The sequence below is a fragment of the Mixophyes fleayi genome, chromosome 12 (genome assembly GCF_038048845.1).
Source record: "Mixophyes fleayi isolate aMixFle1 chromosome 12, aMixFle1.hap1, whole genome shotgun sequence".
Lineage (NCBI taxonomy): Eukaryota > Metazoa > Chordata > Amphibia > Anura > Limnodynastidae > Mixophyes > Mixophyes fleayi.
In genome coordinates, this window is record NC_134413.1 from 24,201,921 (window position 1) to 24,221,169 (window position 19,249).

Below are 19,249 nucleotides of genomic sequence, written 5' to 3' on the forward strand. Positions count from 1 at the left end.
CAGCCAATTAACATGACACGCCGTTGAGTAGTAACTGCATTTATTTGTACTCCACACTAATTTAGTAACAAAAATTCTTATTTACCAATTTATAAAATTATTGTACATTGTTATTAACCATTCAGCTCTCTTCTTGGTGAAAAATAATATTAAGGTGGTCACTAACCTATCTACTTGTGAGCTGGAGATTTCATCTGACAAGAATTGTTTGGAAATCGTAACTTTAACATTCCCCCTTTTTTATTATAGAATCTGACAGACAGTCTGGGTGACATTTATTTTAGGGTTAGGGTTGGGGGGTCCCCTGAAACTAGACTGCTGCAAGGGAGGAGATTAGCTTAAATATAACTTTTACTGGTGTTTATGGTTTAAAACAGTAACAATGTTTGAAAATCATTACATACAGACAATAGCTTTAAAAGTGAGTACCGCCTGAATAGCATTAATAATGTATTAGGTGAGTGCTGAGAATGCTATGTCTTTATATATGTATACACACACACACAAATATATATGTCATTGATATAACTGTGCATGAACAATGCTCAGGTGTTTTTGTTTTTTTTGTTGTTTTTTTAAAATATATAATTAAAATGGTTAACTCGTGTTATTTTCCATTTATCGCCATATGTCTATAGTAACACAATTTCAATCAGATTTCTTTTCTTTGAAATTCTGAAAGATTATCTCCAATATTCTGTGCAACCACCTTCTCATTTAGGTTCCTGTGATATATCTTGTGCTGTCAGGCCTTGTATTAACGGAACCTAAGAGAGATGTCAAGTAAATGGAACCTACAGGCAAGACTGAATGCAATTGTGATCCAATAACGTTCTAATCTAAGACAGAACTTTGGCTGCCAGCACTATCATTCATGGATTTCTGCTCCCTAGACGCCATAACTAGCTAAGTGGACCATGACAGAAGAGGCTGTGGGAGAAATTTACCATGTCACAAGACAAGGAGCTAATTTAAAAAGAAAATGTACTCTCAGTGGGGCTTCTTTTGACTGTGCTTTGACAACGTATAACAAAATAAGAATGCATACATCAAGTATTCTATAGAGAAAGCCTATAGATATTGGTGATTATATATATATATATATATATATATATATATATATATATACACACACACACACACACACATATTTACATACAGACACATTTATTAGCGCACTGTGGCGCCTTACAAATTTAGTATATAATATACACTAATGCAATGAGTATTTTTCTGTACCAAACTAAAAGGAAAACAAATCTTCTATTATGTAGAACCTTCATGTATATATTCTATTCTGTCATTTTTTAAAACTTAATATATTAATGTAGCTACTTCCATACCTTCAAAATAATATATTGGAGATTACATTATCAATTATTTATATAGCGCCAATCAAATCGTGCAATAGTCCCTGCTCCATTGGAGCTTGCATTATAAATTCCCTAACACACACATAGCATGCACATGCTAGGGTCCTTTCTGCCAAAAGCTAATTAACCTATCAGTATGTTTTTGAACTGTGGGGAGGAATCTGTAGCACCTAGAGGAAATCCACACAAACAAAATGAGAACATATAAAGTCCACACAGATAGGGTCTTGGTTGGAATTATAATTTATAATCTGATGCAGTGAGGTAGCAATACTAACCACTGTGCCATGTGCTGCCACGTGGCTACATTTCAGCTTCACACCATTGCTCCCAAGGACGTACAAAGATCAGCACAATGTTTTACCTTCATCTATGTAGGGACGTTCTGCCTGCGGCTGCCAGGGGCTGAACTAGGCTTTATTTTTAAGGGGCGGTGATTCAGCATAGTTACGCAACACTTCATTCTAATTGGCCGGTCCCAATTGGCCCTACCCCTGGACCCTGTTGGTCCCGCCCCCTCTGATCGCGTCTTGGCAATTTAAAATGTATGCTTGTACTGCCGAGGGGTGAATGATTGCGCCGATCGCCCCCCTCCTTCCTGGATCCACTGGTGGCTGCACACTATGAGCTGCAGTTCTGTGTCAGCAGACAGAGAATCTTTCCCGGCAGCTCTGATGGTTTTAAGCACAACCACAGCAACCAGGCAGCATACTGTGCCTGTCGAGAAGAACCTGCAACCCATAGTGTGCGGCCACAGGCAGGCCATTGATAAAAAAATTAAAAATTAAAAAAAAGGAGCGGGGTTTAAATCCCCCCCCAATAAAAAAAAAATCTAGATCTACCCCAGCCTATATTTAATACTACAAAACACACAAAAGAGCTATTTTATAAATGTTCCTGAAAGAAAAAGATTACACTTTTTTGGTACATATGGAGTGTACAGTTATGGCCAAAAGTTTTGAGAATGACACAAGTATTGGTTTTCACACAGTTTGCTGCTTCAGTGTTTTTAGACCTTTTTGTCAGATGTTGCTGTGGTATACTGAAGTAACATTACAAGCATTTCATAAGTGTCAAAGGCTTTTTTTGACAATTAAATTAAGTTTATTCAAAGAGTCAATATTTGCAGTGTTGACTCTTCTTTTTGAACACCTCTGCAATTCGCCCTGGCATGCTGTCTATCAACTTCTGGGCCACATGCTGACTGATGGCCGCCCATTCTTGCCTAATCAAAGCTTGGAGTTTGTCAGAATTTGTGGGTTTTTGTTTGTCCACCCGCCTCTTGAATATTGACCACAAGCTCTCAATGGGATTAAGGGCTGGGGAGTTTCCTGGTTATGGACCCAAAATTTAGATTTATTTTTTTTTGGATCCAGGAACCAGTTAGTTATCACTTTTGCCTTATGGCAAGGTGCTCCATCATGCTGGAAAAGGCATTGTTCGTCACCAAACTGTTCTTGGATGGTTGGGAGAAGTTGCTCTTGGAGGATGTTTTGGTACCATTCTTTATTCATGGCTGTGTTCTTAGGCAAAATTGTGAGTGAGCCCACTCCCTTGGCTGAGAAGCAACCTCACACATGAATGGTCTCAGGATGCTATACTGTTGGCATGACAGAGGACTGATGGTAGCGCTCACCTTTCCTTCTCTGGACAAGCATTTTTTCAGATTCCCCAAATAATCTGAAAGGGGATTCATCAGAGAAAATGACTTTACCCAAGTCCTCAGCAGTCAAACCCTGTGACTTTTGCAGAATATTAGTCTGTCCCTGATGTTTTTCCTGGAGAGAAGAGGCTTCTTTGCTGGCCTTCTTGACACCATGCCATCCTCCAAAAGTCTTCACCTCACTGTGCGTGTAGATGCACTCACACCTCCCCACTGGTGATGCCCCGATCCTGCAGCTGAATCGACTTTAGGAGACAGTCCTGGCGCTTGCTGGACGTTCTTGGGCGGCCTGAAGCCTTCTTCACAACCTCTCTCCTTGAAGTTCTTGATGATCCGATAAATGGTTGATTTAGGTGCAATCTTATTAGCAGCAATATCCTTGCCTGTGAAGCCCCTTTTGTGCAAAGCAATGATGACTGCACATTTCCTTGCAGACAACCATGGTTAACAGAGGAAGAACAACGATTTTAAAGCTTCCAGTCTGTTATTCTAACTCAATCAGCATGACAGAGTGATCTCCAGCCTTGTCCTCGTCAACACTCTCACCTCTGTTAACGAGATAATCACAGACCTGATGCCAGCTGGTCCTTTTGTGGCAGGGCTGAGAGGCAGTGGAAATGTTGTTTTTGGGATAAACTTCATTGTCGTGGCAAAGAGGGACTTTGAAATTAATTGCAATTCATCTGATCACTCTTCATGGCATTCTGGAGTATATTCAAATTGACATCATAAAAACGGAGGCAGCAGACTTCGTAAAAAATAATATTTGTGTCATACTCAAAACTTTTGACCATGACTGTACCTTGGCAATGTCCTTTGAATATAAGAATGGCTTTATGCTCTCATAAAACCATCTATTAGCTGCTTACAAACTACTGATGTTGTCACTTTACAAGTCGCTGGAAATCACCTACATGATGGGGCTGCAGGTATTGGCGGGATCAGTGACCCCCCCCCCCCCCCCCAAACTACGGAGGTCATAAGTATGTTATCAAGACTGTTCTAAAAGTAAATGAAAAACATTTGGAGTGTACATGAAACTTTCATAAATAAGTACAGAATAGCAAAAATAAGCTACATTTTATACCAGGCAGAAACTAGGGCTAAACTATAATTACAATATTAACTTGCAGGAATACAGCAGGACAAAGCGCTAACATAAATAAATGTAACATATTGGCAGCAACATTACAACAGGTTTAAGGTATTGATAAGAAAATGGACCCAACATATGGCTTTTTCTTTGAATCATTTTTCTTTATTGTAATGATGATGGAAAAGAGGTGTCTTTGTATTTCAAATACCCTGGATGATCCGTAACACACAGCTAGAGCCCGAGGCTCGGCCAGATCATACTTCCCCACTGCTCTAATTTAATTAAAGGCATTAAACTCCATGCTGGGGTCAAGCGGTTCCCACTTCCTGCATCTTCAGCTTTCCAGCCTGCGCTCATTAATGTTCCCACTGGCAGGATCAACACCTCGGAAGAGCCAGGGGAAGATATACACCTCTAACAAGAGCCCAGGATCAGAAGCCGTAACTTGTTATCTCTAATGTGGAATTTATTACACTCCTCAAAAAACAAATACTTATGCAGGCAAACTGGTGCAGACTTTATGCTCATTATCACAGCTCAGCGATAGCACGTACCATCATACTGTTCCTGGCCGATCAGTCATTCACTAGCAATTATCACATTAAATAAATAGATGCTCTTGAAATATGAAAGACAAAAACAACACGAGTGTGCTCACAAAGACCCCCACCCACACAGTTAAGTTTAGGAAATGTTCAGTTTAAAAATGGGAAAATACAATTGCCTTCCTGTTTGCAGCATGTAAAATACTGAATCATATTTTGGTAATTTAGAAGACAGGACAAAAAAATATTTTTTGGAGCTTGATAACCGCATAGAAAGGACTAACAAAAGCCCAAATTGGTATTTTCAGATAATACAATTTTAAATGTTAACCTGATATTCTTCTGCAGGTCGATGTAAAAGTACACACCCCTACAAATAGCTACTTCTGCTTCCATGTTTCAAACTGTGTCCTGATGAAATCTGATATAGGTTGCTAATCAGAGACGTTGTTTCTGGGACATAGAGTGTCCTGTAACTGTGTATGAATCAAACAGTCCACACTGTGCACTTCTGCCTATAGCTTTCCTTTATAGTTGCCTTGAGAACGCATGCTCCATCAACACACACGCTGACGTCCTCATTGAGTGTACATGTCCACAATACTTTAATATCAGAGGTACTTCAAATGGGAAGAGATTCAGAAAATCAGATACAGCCTTAGAATGCGGTATCACAATTGCGAGAGACTAGATAGCATAATGGTGTATTCTTAATTACAGTTCAAGTACAGGAGCATGGAATCCTTACTTATACCTGGTGATTGCTATTGCTGGGAGCTGAGTTTACGCTAGTGGTTTTCCTAGATAAGGTAACATTAAGTTCGGAACTCTCTAATCTCTAATGCAGACAAAGAGGACTAAATCTACTGATTTTTTATTATTAAAACATAACGTGATGGTATTTCTGTAACATCAGATACTATGACAAATCACAGTGTATGAAATTATTATATATTTAACAGAGACTGCTATCTAATCTCCCTGGCTGTCACAGAGGATGGGTTTCCTCCGGGTGCTCCGGTTTCCTCCCACAATCCAAAAACATACTGGCAGCTTAATTGGCTGCTATTAAATTGACCTTAGTCTCTTTCTCTCTATCTGTGTGTGTGTGTGTGTGTGTGTTATGGACTTTAGACTGTAAGCTTCAAGGGGGCAGGGACTGATGTGAGCGAGTTCTCTGTACAGCGCTGCGGAATTGGTGGCGCTATATAAATAATTGATGATGATGAATCTAAAACAACCTATGCTTAATAATTTATTGCAACAACGTATCAATCAAAAGAGGGGTTTCAATTCCCTTCATCACATTGTAGCACAATTTACAAATATCTACACAAGTATATAAAACATAGACACTCATTACTTATTCGTTAGACTTAAGTTGATATAAGAAATAAAGCAGACACATAGTCTTTACCACGTAACTATACAAGACAGACCATTATAATATTGCAATATTCTTAACACTCAGTGGGTTTTTAATTTTCACAGTATCTCAACACCAAGAAATTTAACAGTTTGCAGTGTTTTTAACCTAAAAATGTTTTAATGAATTAACAATAAAGTTTTGCCTTTTAAACTTTGAGGAAATGAATTATATTAGAAACTCCACATAAATGAAGCGGCTGAAGGTGTACTTCACTAAATAAACTCTGATCTTTTTGTATCTATAAGTAGCAGCACCTCTTTAGATAATTTACAGAAAAAATAGCTGTAATACGCTATAGGAAAGGGAGTTCAAAGACTTATTTAATATCTATACGTTATCCAGTGCTGTAGGTTAGTTTCTCGTTTTTCATTTTAGTCTAGCTGTTAGTGGCTGTCTACTTGTTTAATACCAGAAGCGCCTCTCTCCTAACAGGGAGTGAAGGAGATCATGGTGGACATATTTAAACTCCCCAATTTTTCTCATGTATAGGAGGGACATGTACAGGTAGCAGGGATGTCACTGAGAACGGCCGAGAACCAGCAGGCAGGTGTAAACTACATCTTCCATCAAGTCATAGCTAAAAACAGACCTCATCACGACTCCCATATGATACAAAATGCTCTGCACAAAACGTCCCACATATATTGTTACTGCAATTACCTGCACTTAATTAATGGTTATTTAAAAACCACACTCCTGGACAGTTAATCCTGCAGAGACAACAGCAATAGAAAGACAAGTGGTACATAATGTTTTGCTCCTAAATTTCCAGACAGCTCTGCTTGTACGGCTGATAAATAGTTCAGTATACGGTGCAAAGAATAGGGTAAAGATATACCGAACCACACTCTCATTCCAGCTGGTCAGTGATTTCCTCTACTGTCACCACATGTGTATGATGGGAGTCTCATACAAATCACAAGCACAGGAGGCCATTTAATTAAGGGAGAGCAGTAATAAAATACCAATCAGCAAGTAAGCCGCATATAAATAAACCATCAATTATTATATTTATAAAAATAAATACATTTACGTGATTATTCTTTTAGATTTAATAATGTACTAACTTCTACATTTTAAAATATTTTACAAGTTGGTGCAATTTAGGCGACTAGTAAATAAATGTGTTATGTAAGGAGACATAACTTCTTCTGATTATATTATTGTGCATTTAAACATAAGATTCTTTGAAATCTGTTTTTCTCTATGGCGATCTCACCCATACCACATAAGTGAGCAAAATCAGAGATATAATTCTATAATTCGCAAAATTTTGAAGCCCTTCCCCCCCCCCCCCCAAGGTATCTAGATATGAACACCGTTTCCAACTTGCCCTCACTTATCTTACCGAAATGCCGAATGCTGCCTCTTTCTCTGCCAAGTGCCATCACTTCACTTTCTGCTCAGAGAGGAAGGGAAAACCAGAGTTCTGTCCCCTCTGTGCAGAATTTAATTTTGGAGACTCAGAATAGTGCTTCACAAACACGCATTCTGGGGCTTCAAGTCTTTTACTGTTTTGGGGAAGTCACACTGCACTGAGTGCTAACCATGGACACTGCAGAGGGTCCCAAAAGCACATGTGTGGCAGTTAGGCAGATAACTGGCCTGACGGTAGTTGGTACCCCAGTAATTGCGCCCTTGGGACTTTGAGAGTTGGCATACTGCACTTAGTTGGGGTACTAGAGTATACAGAATGTTGACAGCAGAAAAAGTCCAACTGTTCCAACTATACTGCTCGTCTTTCATGTTAATTCTTTATTGTGTTTATCTTATTTAAATCCCTTTACTGTTGTTATTCAAACTGCATGTGTTGAAATATTGTTCCAAGCATGAGCAATTCTTTCAGGTTAATCTCACCCAGATAACTTGTAATAAGCTGAAACAGATGCTGGAGAGGAATCCGCACACGAGAAAATGTTGCAGCCAGTTCATATAATTCCACTAGAAATGCATCATTGCATCCGTACCTTTTTTGTTAAGCAGTCATCCGAGTCAGAAAGCATCCTTGTGGAGACATGAAACATGACTTCCATAATTGAGGTGGCAAAATAAGGTGTGCTCAGCCCAGTGCTCTTGTTCCTCTGCAGTCCTCCCAGGAAGCCACAGTGGTTAGCCAGATTCACCTGCAGAAAGGATACATATATTGCAGTGAGGTGGCAATTTGTTGCACCCGCCACTAAACCAAGAATTCAATAATTGTTTATTGTGCAAAGGCTGGATTCTGTGAGCATGACACTAGGTATTATAGGCTTTGTCCTCAGTGGCCTGGAGCATGTGGAGAATAGATGGTCAGGGTACAGAACAGACCAACGGGAATTAGGGCCAGATTGATTTTATTTTTTTATGCGAACCTCATACATTTTTGCATGTTTGTGGACACTTTTGGCAATGCCGTATGATTTATTTGCGGAGAGTCTGTTGACTACACACAATCCACTGTTTTTGTTGAGGGGATGTCCACCCTCCAAACCCCATAAAACGGCAGAATCCACAAACTGACAGATGTCTGCACTGCCACATTTCTGCATTCTTGATGGAACATTGATGTCCCATACTGCAGTATCGATGGGAGGGATAGGGAAGGAAACCTCACAACTGTCAAGAAGAACAGAGAATTAGGGTAAAAATCATCTAACAAATAATCAGGGCCAGACATCCCATTTCGGTGCATACCTAGAATAGAACTAAGGGGCACATTCAATTAGCTTTTGGATTCGCGGTAACGCGCGTTACCGCGAAAAGTGCGCGTTCTTGCGGGTATTACGGTACCGCATTAACGCGGATTTTCGTACGCAACCCTATGGGCTGCGAACGAAAATCCACGTTATTGCGGTACCGTGTATTACGTTTCGCGGCCGTCCCGGCGCGTTACCGCGAATCCAAAAGCTAATTGAATATGCCCCTAAATGTCAATCTAAACCGGTGACTGAAGTGTTACTACCTCCCATCCAAGCCCAGCCACGAAGTCCTCATAGTCCTGACTGCCGCCGGTGTTGGAGAGTATTGAGTGTTTGTCTTCCTGGCCGTCGGCAATGTAGAAGACTGCTATTTTGTGCGTTTCACGACTGTTAAAGATAAACAAAACAAAACTTAGACTCAATGTCCAGTCAAACTGGAGTAATTGGTGGCTGTTATCAGGATCAAGTGAAGCTGTCTATAGGCCTCGGGCAGTACTGGTTTCACAATGCATTAGAACATGAGGGTTATTTAACTGAATGAATAAATTATAACACAAAGGAATAGATCTACAATATATGGTGTAAAAACGACAAAAAGAGTAGTCATGCAAATGGTACAGATACTAGCAACCAAATGAATACAAGGTACAAAAACTCTTGACAACCAACGTTCAAACTAGTCTCACTTAGTCTAGAGAAAGGCACCTAACAGGTGATTCAATTAACTTCTAGGTATATATTATATTGTATAATGATCTTTCCCCAAATCATTTTTCATTATTAGAAATAACTAGAGAATATCAGTGGAGATGTTTTTCCCTTAAAGTACGTAAAGGAGTGATTAACAGAGAATAGTGTGTAAGAGTGTTAATCTAGGTCTGAATTAAATTGCCATTTTGGAGCCAGTAAAGACTTATCTTGTGGATATTTACTCTATAATTAATTGAGTTTTGCAGGGCTGCTAGTTGTACAACAGTAAGGAGAATGTGACTTACAATTAGTGAACATTTGAACTTGATGGATTTATAGGGTATTTCTAAATCTGGACTAGACTACCCCACTTCCGCTAGACTAGTACATCCTCTTCCCTGGGTTTCCCACTGTTAGTGTGATGCAGCTCTCCATCACACACAGTCACTAGGGATCTCCCAGCGAAAACCCCAGGTAAGAAGGGATCTGACATACTGACTTAAATCCCAGCGCACTCCTGATATCCTGATTGGCCACAGATACCCAATCAGGAGCCAGCTTTCATCCCTACAAGCTCCCCAGCAAACATCCGCAGTGCAAGGAAGTTGCGTGATAACATGTAAACAGATCACAGGGGAAGGAATCCCACTATTGTACTGGTCTGTTGAAAATGGTTGAAGGGGAGTTGGCAGTGATGGGTGTGAAGATGACTTTCCCTCCTCTCACTGCAAGTATTTGCTTCAATTACAGATCTTGTGCTTCTAGGCTGCAATTCTATGTGCATTACTACATATCTACGGTCAGACGTTAGAGGGGGGAATACTAGCTACATGAGTGACAGTAGACCACTGTATTCTGGCAGTCATTTGCGCACTATAATAGTACTTTCAATACTGGGAAATATGACTTTTATTGCCTCGCTAAAGCTACACAACAAAACGCATGTCGGCGTTACACTCTGGGAGCAGTCTCCTTCATCTAAATATGACTACTAGATTTCTTGTCACTTCATGAATATCTTCGTGCAGTAATTAGTGTAGAGAACACTAGTGTTTGATATTTGCTTGCCACACAGATGATCATTCACTGCTTTATTGTTAGATCTCAATACAGCCATATATAAATAAGTACTATAGCACAGCCAATGACAGTGGTATAATTATGAGAGCATAATGTAGAAACCATCACTTTCAGCTATAATACTAGGTCACATATTAGATCTGACCATGATAACTGTGTCGGCTCGACATTTATTTTCATTACTTACAAAATGTGGCAGCAACTATAACGCACCATCATATCATTAAGGTATGAACCAGCAACATCCAAATATATTGTCACTAGAAAATAACACAATCATCATCATTTATTTATATAGCGCCACTGATTCCGCAGCGCTGTACAGAGAACTCATTCACATCAGTCCCTGTCCCATTGGAGCTTACAGTCTATATTCCCTAACACACACACACACACACACACACATACACATACACAGACAGACAGACAGAGACAGACAGACAGAGACAGACAGACAGACAGAGACAGACAGACAGACAGAGACAGACAGACAGAGACAGACAGACAGACAGACAGACAGAGACAGACAGAGACAGACAGAGACAGACAGAGACAGACAGAGACAGACAGACAGACAGACAGACAGACAGACAGAGACTAGGGTCAATTTTAATAGCAGCCAATTAACCTACCAGTATGATTTTGGAGTGTGGGAGGAAACCGGAGCACCGGGAGGAAACCCACGCAAACACAGGGAGAACATACAAACTCCTCACAGATAAGGTCATAGTTGGGAATTGAACTCATGACCCTAGTGCTGTGAGGCAGAAGTGCTAACCACTAAGCCTCCGTGCTTCCCAATAATGCGATTCAAAGCATGAGCATCTAATATATAACTATACACGGCTATATATAACTATAGCTCAGCCTAAAAAACTGGAGGCCGCACTGTACTTGTAAAACCAATATTCAAAACATCGAGTGTAAACTATGTTTAATTCCTTTACAAGTGCAAACGATAAAAATATTTAAACTGCTTCTGATTGAACAGAAAGCATTTACTGTTTTTGCAGTTATAACACACAGAAAAATTACCAATAACGGATTAAAACTTAGTATCTTTTTGAATTCCTTCTGAACATTTGTATCAGAGAAGGACAACAAATCGACGGACATCAAGTATAATCGTTTTTCCTGCCATGAAACCCTGCATAAATTGTACAAATAATATGTTATAAAGACGTACTCATTCAAAACTTCATTTAGAAGTATATCAACAAACAAGCATAATCAAGATAATAAATGAATGTTACATCTGACAAGAACATTAGTTGAATAAGAGGAATTATTATATCATATACTTTTTTTTTATATAAACAATCCTTTTCTTCTGCTCCCAGAGTGTACTTTTTAATACACCATATACACTTTTATCCTAATTTTGCGGAAAATTGATTTTCATTTTTCGAATTATTAATAAAGAAATATAATTTTATTTTTAAATACCTAATGAATTAAACATCAAAGTGTCATATATCCTGAACAGAACAATATTTGTTTTCTGGATCACATGTGACATAATTAGGACCACCTGTGGATCTGTTACAATGTGTCAGTCAGTAATGAATACACCTGTGCTTCAGCAAGGAGATATGGAAAACCTGCACTGTTGGGGAGTCCTGAGGACTGGGTTTGGGAAACCCTGATTTAGACACTTGCCAGAGAAGAGCATCATTCTAGTACATGCACTTTTCTTTCTTTTCTCCTTCATCTTTAATGTTTTATGGTGGCTGCTCTCATTAACTAATATTATACAGACAATGCTGTTGATGTAGAATTGTTTAAATATTCAGTCTGGCTTACAAAATGGAGTCTGGCAGCCATGATTGTATTTCTATGCTACAGGTTTAATAAAATTTAAGTTTTGCAAGAAATTAAAATGTTTACAACGTCCGTGCTTCATGGAATGTATACTGTACGGCCGCACTGTTCTGTCTCTGTGCTTATTTTGCAAAACAATGATAAGAGAATTAGTGTTTCCAAACCTCCAAGGCAAGGCCTCATATTTTAACACATTGTAGTTAAGGAGGCACATTCTTTCAGTAGAGATGCTTGTAATTAACAGTTATCCAATCAGTGCAAATGCCAAGCTAAACACCCCTCTGTGCAAGGGTGCCAAGATTATTGCTTAAAACATATGGACAAATGTATTATTGTTACCATCTTGATCTACTTAGTCAGATGCTCTGTGTTCATGTAACTTAATAAAATGTAATCTATTTAAAAATATCCTCTATTTTATTTTAACAGCTACGACATTTCACTGTTCTGGAATAACTTATATAAATCAAGCTTAACCTAATGCGACAGCATCCTTTTCTGCCTTATAAATATGACTGTTTGTCAAGTATATACAATGTTCACTTAAGGGTTTAAATGTAACAGTACTTTATTACGTCAGAAACAAACAAATAGCGCGGCAAGTTCCATTACTCTCACCATTGCCTGGAATCTAAGTTTCTCAGCTCCCGAAGCAACTTCTCATTTTTCTTGAGAAGGTGAAAATTTCTTCTAAAAAATAAAATAAACACACACCAATGAAGATGAGGTTTTAGAAATTGACTACATTTGTGGCAATGCTGTGAGAACAGAATTGTAGGTTAGGCATCACTCAAACACAGCACTAGATAAAATGCAGAGTAAGAGATTTGGAACCAGTCCAGTAAGCCAACATAAAGTAAGTGCCTGATTGGATGCTTGGCCATTGTTCACGTCACATATTTCTGCTTTTTAAGTACAATACTTGTTAGTGGAGATCATAGAGAAGGATTCATAGCACTCTCATTTACCAGATTCTCTCTCCCAGCTAGGGAACAGAAATCTGGATATAGGATCTAATGATATCCATATAATTTACAGTAGGGAAAGCAACATCCCAAATAAGAAATATATAAGTGATGTTAATCTATGTATAAAACTGTAACTTAAGAACAGTTTACATGTTCTGACGGTAGCACTTCAGTGTTCATTAGAAAAAAGTATGTATTCTAAGAAATAATGCACCCGCTACTGTAAATTATTACAGATATTAGACGTCACCTTTGATTTCTGTGACCTGTATAAAATAGGTTGGCTTGGCTCCTCGGTGACTCCTGATAGTAATGGGTCCATTACTTATTGTTAACATTTCACATAAAACACTACTGGGCTGCATGTTTTAGTATTTTGACAGTTCCCAAACTGCATTTTTGTAGTATAAATAAGTACTGCAAAAGTGACAAAAAAAATTGCTTAAACAAAAGAAAAATCTTACTTAAAAGTGAGAGATGCAAACCCCAACATCCAGTATAAATGTTTTACCTCTTCTCCCAGGAGTTCATTCCCAGAATGCTGAGTAGCAGCCGGGAATAGTAGAAGGCTGACTCAGGTTTTTGGTTGGTGGGTTCCTCTTGAGGCATTGCTCGCATGTGCAGATTACTACTATGCTTGTCCACAAACTCCTCCTCTTCCGCACTCTGTTTTAAAATAGCATTGCTGACCTCATTCTCCAGTTTCTCAGAAAAGCAAGCAGGTGGTGGGGAGGGAACATTCAGAGGGACTCCTGCTCTTTGAAGGCACTCGGGGCCTGTAGCTCCCAGGTACTGCAAAAGGCAGTCAAGAGCATCTTCCTCATCTGACAAACTGTCCCATAAAGGCAGAGCTTCCCTGCCTCTCCTCCTTGACAAAAGCGAGGAACATTCCTCAGATTCCCGTTGGGATGTTGGATGTTCTTCTTGTATACCGACAGAAGGTGCAGAGAAGGTAGGTAGCAGGGAAGACCACTGAGACTTTTGCCCAGAAATTTCTACTGTAGGTCCATAAAGAATAGAAGACTCCCAACTGTACTTGCCTGAAAGGTCCCTCATTATAACACGAACGGTTGAGCTGGCAGAAGAAAGGTCCTCACCAGGAGGAAGTTTCGACTCTGCCGGAATTTGTAAGCAGGACACTAGTGTGGTGTTATTCAGAACAAAAAACTGAAGGTTGGGGCTGTGGAACAATTGTGGGGAGAGGTCAGAACTTTCGCTGTAGGGATTGTCATGATTCTCACAGATCTGACTGGTCAGCATGGCAGGATCTCCACTCATTGGATAATGTCCTAAGTGGTTCACTAGGTGTGTGATAACTGTTCGTGCTGCTACTGGAATCAAGCCTTGCTGCTTGGGTATTTTCACTGGAGGAAAAAAGAAGAAAAGAAAACTTAAAATATTGGTCTGACAATACAAATAATTCCATAAGTGTAAAAAATTATTAGGACTGACATCTAAAGCAACCTTGATATATAATTTTTTAACGAAGAGGTAAACTTACAACAAAGTAAGCCAAGAGAGAGCCTTCATCATCATAATTTATTTCATATAGCGCCACAGATTCTGCAGCGCTGTACAGAGAACTCATTCACATCAGTCCCTGCCCCATTGGAGCTTACAGTCTAAATTCCCTAACATACACACACAGACAGACACAGACAGACAGACAGAGACCCCTCATTGTGACTCACGATAAGTAGGATATAGTCGTTTCATGTGAAATAGCTATTGACCAGATATTTTATTCTCTGCTGTCACTTGGTAAATGGAAGAAGCTGCATTATTTATAATAAAGGATTGATCTTTCATGTGACAGAATTCCATGGCTGTCCTTCTTACATGATTCACTGCATTAATGGTCTGGTCCACCAACACTTGCTCTCTATTCAAGAATGGATATAGAGTATATGGTATATTACATGGGTAAGTATTAATATTTTTTAGTTATTATTTATTTGTAAGGCACCAGATTCCGCAGCGCTGCATACAGAAGCAAGTAACAAATAAATGAGGCAATACATGCAAGTAGAACAGATGAGTGTGAGTAATGCTATGAGGACTCTCACAGTATATGTTATTTAACATCCCATCATTTCAGCAGCTCCTTCAAATTGTCTGTACGTTTACTACATTTTAAGCATATACAGAAGAACAGCAGATGGTTAGTTTTTGTCTCGGATGTGTATACTTTAAGAAAGGAAAGGACAAATTTGAGTCCAAGGCAGTAAGAGACACAAACACAAACTTATTTACTTGTCCTTCTTCATGACATATGATGACCCACACGTTTGGTTAGCTGCATATATAAGAACATTTGAGGTGCTACGATTTAAAATGAATTAATCTAATACAGAAGGGATGTTAATAAATGTATAAACTCCTATAAACAGTCTACACAAAAAGCGGAGTTCGGATAGCATATAATCATTGAGTTCTGATGTAATCCCCTCAATGTTCATTAAGAAAATGTGTGTATTATATGAATAATATATACCCTACTGGAAATTAGGAATATTGGCAGTCACCTCATTTCTGTGACCGGTATAAAAGATTTTGGCCCTTTTGCAAATTTCTACAATCCCAGGGATAGTATTGTCCAATAATATCTAAAGGGAAAGTAAAGCTTTTAATGTTTTTAAACAAAACCAGATAAGAAATAAGTCTGCGCTTAGTATATCCCACATTATATATGGTACCAGATGTGTGGATCTAAGCCCGTGCTCGGTATATCCCACATCATATATGGTACCAGCTGTGTGGATCTAAGCTCGCGCTCGGTATATTCCATATTATATATGGTACCGGCTGTGTGGATCTAAGCCCGTGCTTGGTATAATCCACATTATATATGGTACCGGCTGTGTTGATCTAAGCCCGCGCTCGGTATATCCCACATTATATATGGTACCAGCTGTGCGGATCTAAGCCCGCGCTAGGTATCTCCCACATTATATATGGTACCAGCTGTGTGGATCTAAGCCCGTGCTCGGTATATCCCATATTATATATAGTACCAGCTGTGTGCCTCTAGGCCCATGCTTGGTATATCCCACATTATATATGGTACCGGCTGTGTTGATCTAAGCCCGTGCTCAGTATATCCCACATTATATATTGTACCAGCTGCGTGGCAATATAAATGCCCATATATGCACACAAAAGGACAGTTGTTGGTCCTACACTGACCTATATGCTTCAAACACAGAGCGTAGGCTTATTTCTTCTCTGGTTTTGTTTCAAAATATTGCCTTATTTTGTCGTAGCAGCTCTCCATCAAAGCCTATTTAAGGCTCATTTGGGAGTGACTTACAAGCCAGCCCTTACTAGATGTAAGCCCCTATTACCTGGGATATTATTGCAACTGAATTTAACTGCATTTTAATAGTTTTTGAAGCATATAGGTCAGTGTAGGACCTGCATATAATGAGGTGCCCTCGACGCTGGGATGCAGGCGTAAATGTTTTCATCAAAATGTGAACTAATACATCTTGTTTCATTTTGCTAGATACACACAGATATGTAGTGTTCAGGATAAGTGCTGACAACTAATTTTTTTTTTAAACGCTGGTGTGATGACAAATGGTGTGATCCACCAAATATTGTGTATTTTTTTTTAAAATGTTGCTTTGAGATTTTTAAAGGGGGTGGCAGTCACAGGTGACATCGAATATCCGTATAATTTCCTGTAGAGAGTAAATAATCCTGTAATTCATAAATCTGCGGCAAAAACATGCCCATCTCTTATAGTCACATCCTCTGCCACTTATTCTGGCACATCTGTAAAAACAAATAAAAGTAGTGTTGATTTGTTCATTATAGGATTAGATACAAAGTGGAAATGACCTGCCACAGAACAATACATTTACAGCTGTGGTTCAGCTCAATAACTAGGGGTTGTGTCTAAAGCATCTCATGACGACAGAGAGTAATAGTCCCTTTGGGCCAGAGAGTTTAACTATAGGTCAACAGGGAAAGACAAATCTGATCATCTTCTAATTAAGGACAGAATATCAAACTCATCCTTCCAGCTAATACAGCGCTCTAACTTGGCATTTTATAATTAAACAATACACTTGGTAAGAGTTTAGAATTCATCTCTATTTAGCAGATCTGGCCTCAGGCACTGGTGATATTAGAAAGACTTTGGACATATGCAGGCCATTACTTTTGTTCTACTTTCATTACAGATAGTTAATATGTGACTTTTATGCAAACTTATGAAAATTAGATTAAGTGAATGTATTACAAAAAAAAAAAAAAAAAAGAGAGAAAGAAAAAAAAAAAGCCTAAAAATACATGGTTAATCAAGACAATGAGTTTCTGAGTTCATAATGGCAAAGCAGCCAGATTTGTAGGTCAAGAGGGTGCCTATAATGAAGCATTTTACATAAAAAGCAGCCTGTGAGACAGTCCCTGCAAACCCTCCGAGACTCTGCTCACCATATTCTCCCCTCCTACCCCGCTGCTTTGCAGATGGCCAATTCAGATATATTGTATAGCAAAAACAGTCTTTTCAACGGATTTACATTTTCCTGTGATATTTAATGCTAGCTACAGACACTGTAATGTATTGCAGGCTATAGTGGCAATTACAGGGGCTGAGAGGCACCAGCACCAAACGGCAGCATCTCGTCCATTTTGGCCGCAACTTGGGATAAATCAGCAGGATTGCAATATGTGTGGCTTGTTCAAGAATGACTTCTGACCCACTGGAGGTTGTCTGCTAGGTCACCATATAGTCAACACTAACTGCTCAACGCATTTCTGTAACAGCAGCTTAAAAATGAACGGATGGCACATTTTTCAAAATAGATGGTTTATCTTTTGCCAATCTTACCTGCTTCTTTTTTAAATGCAGACTTCTTCATCATCATCATCACCATTTATTTATATAGCGCCACTGATTCCGCAGCGCTGTACAGACAACTCATTCACATCAGTCCCTGCCCCATTGGAGCTTACAGTCTAAATTCCCTAACACACACACACACACACACACACACACACACACACACAAAGACTAGGGTGAATTTAGATAGCAGCCAATTAACCTACCAGTATGTTTTTGGAATGTGGGAGGAAACCGGAGCACCCGGAGGAAACCCACGCAAACACAGAGAGAACATACAAACTCCACACAGATAAGGCCGTGGTCGAGAATTGAACTCATGACCTTAGTGCTGTGAGGCAGAGGTGCTAACCACTGAGCCACCGTGCTGCCCCCACAACACTTGAAACAAAACTACCTCAAAACATAAAAACAATGTTCAAAAAGGCTACTAGAAAACACAATGTGGTTTATTTCCCAATCCATGGTAGCAGGGGTAGTCTTTAAATTAAATATGTTACCAGTGAGCAATATAACCATTGTCTAAGTAAACAGAGCAGTCTTGACAAACCAGGGAATGGCAAAAGCAGTAAAACAACTCCCTACTACAATATATAGAATATCCATTTACAGTGTTATTTCCTCTTTAACCAATTCTTGTTCTTTAGTATATTGTAGTAGTACAGGGGGTCAATTAAGAAAACATTTAGAATAATATACAGTTACCTGATTTTCCCCTAATGTATTGTATACTACAATATACTAGTGACATTCTAAGCAGTCTGCAGCTCAACTCTACTGCATTGCAGTTTGTTTAAAAAGTCTGACTTCTCTCAAAACTTTACGTTGATGTGCTGTGGCCATATATAAAGCAATGAAGAGCACTGAAAATAAAGAAAGCACTTGATAGATCATATGCATGTTAACACCTATATGAATATTGTAATCACACTTACACTAGTATCAATGGATCACAGGGTCAACTGGCCAGAACCTTGTTGTACATTGCACACCAGCCAAGTAATATTGTCTCCAAGTAGGGAAGCATTGCAGTGGTAGTTTAAAGCCATGAGGGAGC

At 39.1% G+C, this 19,249-nt stretch overlaps 1 protein-coding gene across 1 annotated transcript in view; it reads right to left on the reverse strand.

Moving 5' to 3' along the window:
* Positions 1 to 19,249, reverse strand: part of RALGAPA1 (Ral GTPase activating protein catalytic subunit alpha 1) — a 121,114-nt gene that overhangs the window by 32,835 nt on the left and 69,030 nt on the right. Inside the window, exons 33-36 of the mRNA XM_075192955.1 lie at positions 13,855 to 14,707; positions 12,994 to 13,065; positions 9,048 to 9,171; positions 8,074 to 8,229 (exon numbers count right to left, since the gene is read on the reverse strand). Of these exons, the coding sequence (XP_075049056.1) occupies positions 8,074 to 8,229; positions 9,048 to 9,171; positions 12,994 to 13,065; positions 13,855 to 14,707 (1,205 nt within the window). The remainder of the gene's footprint in view (positions 1 to 8,073; positions 8,230 to 9,047; positions 9,172 to 12,993; positions 13,066 to 13,854; positions 14,708 to 19,249) is intronic.